Source organism: Triticum urartu, chromosome 3 (genome assembly GCF_003073215.2).
Source record: "Triticum urartu cultivar G1812 chromosome 3, Tu2.1, whole genome shotgun sequence".
Classification (NCBI taxonomy): Eukaryota; Viridiplantae; Streptophyta; class Magnoliopsida; order Poales; family Poaceae; genus Triticum; species Triticum urartu.
This window is the reverse complement of record NC_053024.1, coordinates 710,366,228-710,378,263: the sequence shown is the minus strand read 5'-3', so window position 1 is coordinate 710,378,263 and position 12,036 is coordinate 710,366,228. Positions and strand designations below refer to the sequence as shown.

The 12,036-nt window shown below is 44.7% G+C and overlaps 1 protein-coding gene across 1 annotated transcript; it reads right to left on the bottom strand.

The window, feature by feature from the left end:
• Positions 1 to 651: 651 nt before the first annotated feature.
• Positions 652 to 1,730, bottom strand: LOC125547258 (BTB/POZ and MATH domain-containing protein 2-like). The gene is made up of 2 exons (XM_048711208.1): positions 1,479 to 1,730; positions 652 to 1,314 (listed from the first exon to the last, which is right to left on the bottom strand). Exons 1-2 carry the CDS (start codon positions 1,728 to 1,730, stop codon positions 652 to 654), a joined length of 915 nt encoding a protein of 304 aa, XP_048567165.1.
• Between the last annotated feature and the right edge of the window lie 10,306 nt (positions 1,731 to 12,036).

Here is a 12,036-nt window from a genome sequence, read left to right as displayed (position 1 = left end):
AAGAGAGTAGCTGCTTAGAACATCTCATGGTTCATTACCTTACAAGGAAAGCACGTGAGTTGTGTTTTACAAATTTCTGTCTAGCCTGTAATCCTAACACCAGAAAATCCTAACAGTTTGGTTGTGGTAAAACGATGCCAGCCCTATTTACCTTGTAGATCATCTTCATCGATCGTGTTCCATTAAAACCATTAAGCTACGCGTGAACGGCGGCCAACCAACTATGCCATGTGGTGCAAGTTGGTTGGCCGCGGTGAAAAAGCTTTTGAATATTATTTTTAGATGTAGGTGAGAATTTTTTTAAATGTTTTATTTAGATGAAGATAATGACCTCATATAGTTTTTTAAATGGAGAGCTACACAAAGTGGCGCTCGCTGGTAGCCTGCGTTGGTGATTTTTTCTTCCTTTTACTTCTTTTTTAGATGAATGTGAGGATTTTTTAAAAATATTTTTCTAGATGGATGAGGACTACATGTATATTTCTAAATGAAAATGTACGCGCAACTTTTTCTTAAGCGGCGCCACCGGGTGGCGCCCCAACCACTAGTACCATCAAACATGTGTGAGCACTAGAAGGCCACAGAATGATTGGGAAAAAAGCAAGTAGTCTTTTTAGGGTGAGTAGTTAAGATGATCATAAAGTAACAATCCTAGGTTTTGCGGTTGCGGAGCCTACTTGCTTTTTCCCACATCTCCATTACGGTATCCGGACAAGTTCTTTTGAGCCGATTGTACCCTTTGCTTGCCACCACATCATCTATTTTAGTAGATGATGATGCAATAAATCGAACGCAAGCATCTTGTAGCCGAGAACAACTATGTTGATTGGCCAAAGCCAATGTAGTTGCAAGGGACTCGGCATCGAGGTCTTTGCAGAGGATGCTTTCACACATAAGCTTCAATCTTTCCATGCCATACCGATCCGCAGCCACAAGCAGGTGTCTAGTTACCTTTTTCTTATCGTCTTCATCCAGCAAGTCATCGCCCATGACTTTATCTACAGGCAACAAATTGTTATAGATGAAGTGGAGAAGAAACTTGAAGACAAGGGGTTGCATGTTGTTAATGACGATGCGGCTTGAATCCTTCTCCATCATCGGCCCATAGAGCATCGCCTTGAAAACCGGGGACCGCATCGCTAGCACGAGCTTGTGGGCTGGAAATTTCTCTCCTTGAACCTCGAATGTCACATCCACGCCCTCCTTTGCCTCTAGTAGCTTCCCGAGTTGGTCCGTGATTTCCGATGGTGGCGCCTCCTCCTCAACATGGGCCTCCTCGATAACATATGGATCATTGATGACGTCAAGGCGCATCTGATAGTGAGACGATCGTCAACAACATAGCCCGATGCTTCCATCTCGCCCCTATTTAAATTGTGCGTGAAAAAGTAGTTTGGATTGGGAAGATTGGCCGACAAGACCACCGACGAAGAAAACCGCTTGGTTGTCTAGTGGAACAAGCTGATTGTGGAGGATACCCGCGCCGTGAGTGCCTTATGGTCCAGCTCCTTCAGTTCCAAAGCAACCACTATGTCATCCTTGCCATCTTCCATAGACCCGTCCGGGTAATAGTGGAGGCACCACTCATGGCCGCCAACAGTGAACCATGACGACTCGATGTAGCAGCCGACGCGCATGCCCCTATGAATGCTGTAATTGAAGATCTTGAACAAGTGCTCCCCTTGCTCCGACTCCGCCGTGCACATCGATGCGCTCAGCAAGATCGACATTGCGAATTTCTTGGTAAGTGTATCTATCCTGTCCTGGTGCAGATTGATTCTTGAGGTGATTTCTTTCTTTTCACAACCCACCCCTTATACTTATACTAGTAGTACGTCTCTGTGTTGATCCAATCGAATTAGCAATGCGATCACATGATGTACTTTGATCCGGAGTCTGTCCAATGGTCGGTGGCTGGCTCCGTAACCTAGTCGAACACGACTCTGTCCCCTCGCAATGCTTATTTTCTGTTTTCTCTTTGAGACAGCTTATTTTCTGATTGGGCCATAAGCTGGGCTCTGCCGTCTAAGCTATGGCATGGTAGACTAAAAGGCCAACAATGCTTAAGGGTTGCCTTGCGCTTTTAGATGGAGCTCACGCAGCGGATTTCCTTTTCTTTTTGAGGATCACGCAGCGGTTCCTATTCGACGCGTTCTGCGTCAAGATGTCGGCGTGCCGCACAGGGCATCCACTGAGACGGGCCGGCCCATTCAGAAGCGAGACATGCGTACCACTGATCCCGGTTTTGGGAACGTTCTGGAAGGTTCCGCTGGTTTTTCCCAGTTTTGGGAACCTTCTAGAAGGTTCCTGAACCAGTTTTTTCAGTTTATTAGTTTTAATTTTATTCTTTTTTTTTAAGTTTCTTTTTCTTTTACTTTTCTCTCCTTTTTCGTTTTTTCCCTTTCCTTTCTTTTTCGTATTTCTTCTTTTCTTCTTCTGTTTCCCCTTTCTTTTCTTTCTCTTTTATTTTCTTTTCTCGATTTCTCTTTTTCAACATATGGTTCAGTAAATTAAATTGTTCACAAGTTTTAGATTTTGTTCATTTCTTTCCTAAATGTTCTGTTTTGAAATGTTGTTTAGAATATCCATAAAATTTTAGAATTTAAAATATTTGTTAGCTTCATTTAAAAAAATTATAATTCCAAAAGTTAAAAATGTTCACCTTCAAAAATCAAAAATAACAAAATGTCTCCCTTTCAAGATTTGTTCAAAATTTTAAAAAGTTCATGTTTTGAAATTTTCTCCACAAAATTTAAATACATTTCTGCTTTCAATTTTTCCCACGAATTTATAAAATGTTCGTGGTTTCATTTTTCCCACGCATTTTTTATTTTTATGTGCACAAATTAAAAAAAATCCCAAATTTAAAAATATGTTCCACCTTTCCAAATTTGTTCGAAAATCAGAAAATGTTCAGGAAATTTTGACAGGTGATCTTGTTTTTTGAAAACTATGTTTGTAGTTTCGAAAAATGTTCTTATTTTCAATTTTGTTCCGTTCTGTTTTCAGAAAATGTGCTGCGTCTTTTTAGAAATTGTTTCAAACATCAAAAAATGTTCACCTTAATTATTTTAATCATTTAAAAAAATGTTTGAGAATCCCAATAAATGTTTGTTTCTCACGAAATGTTTGAGGTTTCTCACAGCGCGCCATCAAACCCTATTTTGGCGGGACATCCTATACGCCGCACAATGCGGCAAAGTGCCGACGTTTCTCACAGGGCACCACTAACCTGGGCCGGGCCATTTCCGGTGGCACCATCACGAGATGAAAAAACGCAAAAAATGTTCACCTTAATTATTTTAATCATTTAAAAAAATGTTTGAGAATCCCAATAAATGTTTGTTTCTCACGAAATGTTTGAGGTTTCTCACAGCGCGCCATCAAACCCTATTTTGGCGGGACATCCTATACGCCGCACAATGCGGCAAAGTGCCGACGTTTCTCACAGGGCACCACTAACCTGGGCCGGGCCATTTCCGGTGGCACCATCACGAGATGAAAAAACGCAAAAAATGTTCACCTTAATTATTTTAATCATTTAAAAAAATGTTTGAGAATCCCAATAAATGTTTGTTTCTCACGAAATGTTTGAGGTTTCTCACAGCGCGCCATCAAACCCTATTTCGGCGGGACATCCTATACGCCGCACAATGCGGCAAAGTGCCGACGTTTCTCACAGGGCACCGCTAACCTGGGCCGGGCCATTTCCGGTGGCACCATCACGAGATGAAAAAACGCAAAAACATAGAGCGCGCTTGAGCCGTGAATCGATCTTGCAACTTCATGGTCAATGGCGCACTGTGCTAGCCACTACGACAGTCAATATCGCATGTTAGAATTGAAGCGCCAAACTTAAAAGAAACATACAACAGCGGCAGGAATCGTACAGACGATATGACCGTTGGGGCGTGCATGTGCGAGGCGCTTCCGTCCGGGCTTGCTCGTTCCCCTGCGTTGGGCGCCGTCGCCGGAGGGGCGGTTCCGGCGGGTGGCCGGTCGGCCGGGCGGCGCGCCGGGGGGGGGGGGGGGGGGGGGGGGGGGGGGGGGGGGAGGCTTTGGGCGCTCGGGTCGGCGGAGGTGGACGCGGTGGATGCCGCGGGGGACTCCTTGCTGGTCAGAGGGAGCCCGCGTGGGGAGCTCTCGGTGCGGCGGATCTCGTCGGGGTGCGGCGGCGGTGACCCTGCAGCTCAGGAGGGTCGTGCTGCAGGGGTGCTGGGGGAGAGAAGTGGGGCGTGCAATCGGATCGGGGAGTCCCTCGCCGGAGTTGGGGCGCGCGGGATCTGGATCGCAGTTAACGGGGGTCGGGCCGTCGGGCCTGGGAGTAGGCAAGGACGTGGCGTGGACTCTGGTTCAGCGGAGGAAGTCCCGTCGGTCGGCATGGCTGTGGGGCTGGTCATCGGAGAGGCTGGCAAGGGAGGCACGGTGGTCGCCCTGGCCGCCGGTTTCGCCAGGCTCGCGGGCTCGGGAGCCGCTGGTGCCGGTGCCCCGAGCGGAGAGGGCGGCGGGGGTGGGGGCATGTGCTTCGCCGTCTTTTGTGGCGTCGGATTTTCCGCCGCTCGTCGGCGGTGCGGTGGCGGATCGGGGGCGGCGGGAGGACGAGGCTAAGGCTGGTCGGTCGGGCAGCGTCGGGGCGGTGTGGGGCAGGCCGTGGACCTGGGCCGCGACCCGTCTTTTGGGTTTAGCTTTGCTGAGTTGGCGGCGCGCCCACCAGTCCCCGAGCCTCTCGTCGTGGGCCGGGCCCATGTTTCCCCCCTGCTGTCTGCCCGGGGGGAGCGCTCGTCACCTTATAAGTGCTGGTGGTGGATCCAGAAGGGGGAATCGACACTAGTGTTAGGCTTTCCAGCTGCTCCTCGTGACATTCAACGGTGAGGGCGGCGGGTGCGGGTCATTTCGGTGGCTACGGCTTCGGCGTTGCTGCTCAGGGCGCGGAGGATGGAGAAGGAGCGTCGGCTGCTGGCGCATGGCCGGAACAAGAGGCCGCGGGTGTCGTCGCCCGTCGCGGCGGAGGAGGAGGCTCGGGAGCAGGATCTTCGGGCCTAGATCTCGACTCGCAGGGATTCACGGTCGAGGGACCGGCCCGGAGGCAGCGGCGTATGTGGTTCGGCATCTTCAAGGCGGTCGTCCTCCCGCGTGCGTGACTCTCCCCCGCTTACCCCTCCACCTCCTGTCCTTCCGCCGAGCCAGGGTCAGGTGTGGACGGCCGGGCGCGGTGCGGGCGGTGGGGCTGTCTGGTGGGGGTGTTGAAAATATGCCCTAGAGGCAATAATAAAATGGTTATTATTATATTCCCTTGTTCATGATAATCGTCTATTGTTCATGCTATAATTGTATTAACCGGAAACTGTACTACATGTGTGAATACATAGATCACAACATGTCCCTAGTGAGCCTCTAGTTGACTAGCTCGTTGATCAATAGATGGTTGTGGTTTCCTAACCATGGACATTGGATGTCGTTGATAACGGGATCACATCATTAGGCGAATGATGTGATGGACAAGACCCAATCCTAAGCATAGCACAAGATCGTGTAGTTCGTTTGCTAGAGCTTTTCTAATGTCAAGTATCGTTTCCTTAGACCATGAGATTGTGCAACTCCCGGATACCGTAGGACTGCTTTGGGTGTATCAAACGTCACAACATAGTTGGGTGACTATAAAGGTGCACTACAGGTATCTCCGAAAGTGTTTGTTGGGTTGGCACGAATCGAGACTGGGATTTGTCGCTCCGTATGACGGAGAGGTATCTCTGGGCCCACTAGGTAATGCATCATCATAGCAAGCTCAATGTGACTAAGGAGTTAGCCACAGGATCATGCGTTACGGAACGAGTAAATAGACTTGCCGGTAATGAGATTGAACAAGGTATGGGGATACCGACGATCGAATCTCGGGCAAGTAACATACCGATGGACAAAGGGAATTATATACGGGATTAATTGAATCCCCAACATCGTGGTCCATCCGACGAGATCATCGTGGAACATGTGGGAGCCAACATGGGTATCCAGATGCTGCTATTGGTTATTGGCCGGAGAGATGTCTCAGTCATGTCTGCATGGTTCCTGAACCCATAGGGTCTACACACTGAAGGTTCGGTGACGCTAAAGTTGTTATGGGAAATTGTATGTGGTTACCGAAGGTTGTTCGGAGTCCCGGACATCACGAGGAGTTCCGGAATGGTCCAGAGGTGAAGATTTATATATGGGAAGTCCAGTTTCAGTCGCCGGAATAGTTTAATTCAGGGGTTATCGGTATTGTACCGGGACCATCGAAAGGTGTCCGGGGGTCCACCGGGTGGGGCCATGATACGTCTCCAATGTATCTATAATTTTTGATTGCTCCATGCTATATTATCTACTGTTTTGGACTATATTGGGCTTTATTTTCCACTTTTATATTATTTTTGGGACTAACCTATTAACCGGAGGCCCAGCCCAGAATTGCTGTTTTTGCCTATTTCAGTGTTTCAGATAAACGGAATATCAAACGGAGTCCAAACGGAATAAAATCTTCGGGAACGTGATTTTCTCACCGAACGTGATCCATGAGACTTGGACCCTACTTCAAGGAAGCAAAGAGGTGCTCACAAGGGTAGGGGGCGCCCCCCTAGGGCGCGCCCCCTGCCTCGTGGGACCCTCGGTGCTCCACCGACGTACTCCTTCCTCCTATATATACACACGTACCCCCAAACGATCAAAATAGGAGCCAAAAACCTAATTCCACCGCCGCAACTTTCTGTATCCACGAGATCCCATCTTGGGGCCTGTTCCGGAGCTCCGCCGGAAAAGGGCCATCATCACGGAGGGCTTCTACATCATCATAGCCTCTCCGATGAAGTGTGAGTAGTTTACCTCAGACCTTCGGGTCCATAGTTAGTAGCTAGATGGCTTCTTCTCTCTCTTTGAATCTCAATACAAAGTTCTCCCCCTCTCTTGTGGAGATCTATTTGATGTAATCTTCTTTTTGCGGTGTGTTTGTTGAGACCGATGAATTGTGGGTTTATGATCAAGTCTATCTATGAATAATATTTGAATCTTCTCTGAATTCTTTTATGTATGATTGGTTATCTTTGCAAGTCTCTTCGAATTATCCGTTTGGTTTGGCCAACTAGATTGGTAGTTCTTGCCATGGGAGAAGTGCTTAGCTTTGGGTTCGATCTTGCGGTGTCCTTACCCAGTGACAGAAGGGGCAGCAAGGCACGTATTGTATCGTTGCCATCGAGGATAATAAGATGGGGTTTATTTCATATTGCATGAATTTATCTCTACATCATGTCATCTTGCTTAAGGCGTTACTCTGTTTTTAACTTAATACTCTAGATGCATGCTGGGTAGCGGTCGATGAGTGGAGTAATAGTAGTAGATGCAGAATCGTTTCGATCTACTTGTCACGGACGTGATGCCTATATACATGATCATGCCTAGATATTCTCATAATTATGCACAATTCTATCAATTGCTCAACAGTAATTTGTTCACCCACCGTAGAATACTTATGCTCTTGAGAGAAGCCACTAGTGAAACCTATGGCCCCCGGGTCTATTCTCATCATATCAATCTCCATCACTTTTATATTGTTTTTCTATTTACTTTGCCTTTACTTTTTACTTTGCATCTTTATATCAAAAATACCAAAAATATTCTATCTATCAGATCTCACTCTCGTAAGTGACTATGAAGGGCTTGACAACCCCTAATCGCGTTGGTTGCGAGTAGCTATCGTTTTGTGCAGGTATGAGGGACTTGAGCGTGGCCTCCTACTGGATTGATACCTTGATTCTCAAAAACTGAGGGAAATACTTACGCTACTCTGCTGCATCATCCCTTCCTCTTCGGGGAAAACCAATGCAAGCTGAACACGTAGCAAGAAGGATTTCTGGCGCCGTTGTCGGGGAGTCTACGCAAAAATTCAATATACCAAGTACCCATCACAATCCCTATCTCTCACATTACATTATTTGCCATTTGCCTCTCGTTTTCCTCTCCCCCCAATTCACCCTTGCCATTTTATTCGCCCTCTCTCTCCCTTTCCGATTGCCTTTCCGTTACCATGGCCGAATCAAAAATAACAAAGGGTCCTTTCCAGGGTCTTAGTACCTTGGATGACCCCTCTATCCTCTCTAAGCTCAAGAATAATGATGCTATCGAAAGACCCACCGGGGTTACTAAAGAGAATTTAAATGATCTTGATGAAGATGACTCTGGAATTTTTCGTTATTTAGTTGATGAGTCTTTAAAAGATGCTTGGGATAGATTATTGAGGATTAGGGCTAGCTACATACCACAATATCAAATTGCGGTTTATTTAAGAGGTTTCTATATTGGACTACCTACTTCTTTCAAACAAGTTCTAGATTCTATTTTTGAAGAAGGTTTTCTTGAAGGGGATGCTATAGATACCTATAAAAAGATGAAAGCTATATTTGGGCACCCCATGAATGATAAAGTTGAATCTACCACCCTCTTATGCTTCTATCAAAATGAAATTATTAAAGAGATGAAACCTAGTATAGATGCAAATTTCTGTAACGTGCTTAATCTTACTTCATCCATTAATGGTCATGTGCTTTCCCAAAATAGGAGAATAAATGCCATAGAAAGGAAATTTTCTGTTTTCTTTCCTACTACCAAAGATGGCAATACCTAGATCTATTCTTGCTCGTTATGCCTAGCTAGGGGCGTTAAACGATAGCGCTTGTTGGGAGGCAACCCAATTTTATTTTATTCCTTGCTTTTTTATAAATAAATAAATTATTTATCCTCTGTTTAGGTTGTGTTTTTTTTGTGTTTAATTAGTGTTTGTGCCAAGTAGAACCGTTGGGAAGACTTGAGGAAAGTTTTGTTGAACTTGCTGTAAAAAACAGAAACTTTAGCGCTCACGAGAACTGCTATCATTTTTATTTGAAGAGTGCTATTTAGTTAATTATTTTTGAAGATGATTAATAGATAAATTCCTCACGTCCAGCAATTTATCTTAGAATTTTTGGGGTTCCAGATCTTGCGCTAGCTACATATTACTACAGACTGTTCTGTTTTTGACAGATTCTGTTTTTCGTGTGTTGTTTGCTTATTTTGATGAATCTATGGCTAGTAAAATAGTTTATAATCCATAGAGAAGTTGGAATACAGTAGGATTTAACACCAATATAAATAAAGAATGAGTTCATTACATTACCTTGAAGTGTTCTTTTGTTTTCTTTCGCTAACAGAGCTCACGAGTTTTCTATTTTGAGTTTTGTGTTGTGAAGTTTTCAAGTTTTGGGTTAATTCTTTTGATGGATCATGGAACAAGGAGTGGTAAGAGCCTAAGCTTGGGGATACCCATGGCACCCCCAAGATAATCCAAGGACACCAAAAAGTCAAAGCTTGGGGATGCCCCCGGAAGGCATCCCCTCTTTCGTCCACTTTCATCGGTAATTTACTTGGAGCTATATTTTTATTCACCAACATGATATGTGTTTTGCTTGGAGTGTCTTGTATTATTTGTGTCTTTGTTTGCTAGTATACCACAATCATCCTTACTGTACACACCTTTTGAGAGAGCCATACATGAATTAAAATTTGATAGAATACTCTATGTGCTTCACTTATATCTTTTGAGCTAGATAATTTTGCTCTATGTGCTTCACTTATATCTTTTGAGCTAGATAATTTTTGTCTATGTGCTTCACTTATATCTTTTGAGCTAGATAGTTTTGCTCTATGTGCTTCACTTATATCTTTTGAGCGTTACAATTTTGCTCTATGTGCTTCACTTGGACCTTTTAGAGCACGGTGGTGGATATGTTTTAAAGAAACTATTGATTTCTCATTCTTCACTTAAATTAATTTGAGAGTCTCTTAATAGCAGGGTAATTTGCCTAATAATAATATGCTTGGTATTCAAAATTTGTGAAACTTTCTTTTGAGTGTGTTGAATACTAAGAAAAGATTGAAGCATGATAATTGTTTTGAGATATGGAGGTCATAATATTAAAGTCATGCTAGTTGAGTAGTTGTGAATTTAAAGAATACTTGTTTTAAAGTTTGTGATTCCCGTAGCATGCACGTATGGTGAACCGTTATGTGATGAAGTCAGAGCATGATTTATTTATTGATTGTCTTCCTTATGAGTGGCGGTCGGGGACGAGCGATGGTCTTTTCCTACCAATCTATCCCCCTAGGAGCATGCGCGTAATACTTTGCTTTGGTAACTTCTAAATTTTTGCAATAAGTATATGAGTTCTTTATGACTAATGTTGAGTCCATGGATTATACGCACCCTCACCCTTCCACCCTTGCTAGCCTCTCTAATACTGTGCAACTTTCGCCGGTATCATACACCTACCATATACCTTCCTCAAAACAGCCACCATACCTACCTATTATGGCATTTCTATAGCCACTCCGAGATATATTGCCATGCAACTTTCCACTGTTCCGTTCATGACACATTCATCATTGTCATATTGCATATCCCGGTACACCGCCAGATGCATTCACATAGAGTCATATTTTGTTCTAAGTATCGAGTTGTAATTGTTGAGTTATAAGAAAATTAAAAGTGTGATGATCATCATTATTAGAGCATTGCCCCAGTGAGGAAATAATGATGGAGACTATGATTTCCCCATAAGTCGGGATGAGACTCCGGATGAAAAAAAAGAGGCCAAAGAAGCCCAAATAAAAAAAGAGAAATGCCATAAAAAAAGAAAAGAGAAAGGCCATATAAAAATAAAAAAATGAGAGAAAAAGAGAGAAGGGACAATGTTACTATCCTTTTACCACACTTGTGCTTCAAATTAGCACCATGATCTTCATAGTAGAGAGTCTCTCATGTTATCACTTTCATATACTAGTGGGAATCTTTCATTATAAGAACTTGGCTTGTATATTCCAATGATGGGCTTCCTCAAATTGCCCTAGGTCTTCATGAGCAAGCAAGTTGGATGCACACCCACTAGTTTCTTTTTGAGCTTCCATATACTTATAGCTCTACACTACTAGGGAAAACCCTATACACAGAACATTAGCAGTAGCGTGGGATAAAAACGCACGCTGGTGGTAATTAGCAGCAACGCGGTATTTAAAACCGCGCTGCAGATACAGTTATAGCAGTAGCGCGCCCGAGTACAAAAGCGCTACTACTAAAATTCCCACGGCTTAGCCGATATGCTACACATAGTAGTAGCGATCTACGTGGAACCGCGCTACCTCTACTTGTTTTGTAGCAGCGCGTTCATGGACAAAGGCGCTACTGCTAATGAAAATCAAATTAAATGGAAAGCAAATAAAAAAGAGAAGGAATAGCATTAGCGCTTGTTAGGAAACGCGCTATAGCTACCGTAGCAGCAACGCACTTCCTGGAACGCGCTACTGCTACTTTTAACTTAATTAACTTCGTTCTTCCCCACGGCCACTTCCCCCAAATCCCTACTCATCTGCTGTCGCCGCCCTGCATCGTTGTCGGCCGCCGCGCGCAACCCGTCGCTCTCCGCACACCTTCGACGCCACCCCCGCCCCGACCGCGACCCCGACGCCGCCCCCGACCCCGACGCCGCCCCCGACCCCGACCTCGACACCCCCCCCTACATCGCCGCCCTCCGCCATGCGCCCGCCGCCCCGACCCCATCCCCAACCTCGACGCCACGTGCCCCTCTCCCTAACTCCGCCGGCGCCAGAGGTGAGCACGCCTTCCTCCTCCTCCTCCCCTACCTCTGCCTAGCTAGGGTTCTTAGGGTTAAATTTCAGAGTTCATCTAATTAGTTAGGGTTCATCAAATTAGATGCTAATTATGATAGTAGTTGCTAAGTAGAATTAGTTTTAGAGTTTATCGAATTAGTTAGGATTAAATTTTAGAGTTCATCAAATTAGTTAGTGTTAAATTTTAGTAAGTGTTTAATAGAATTAGTAAGAAAACTAATATAACTAGTTGAACTAGTTTATTTTTAGTAAAAACTAGTTTATTTTTATTCATAGTAAGTGCTTAATTGAACTAGTTGAGTTAATACAACTATTTTATTTTTGGTACGAAAATTAATAAAACTAGTTTAT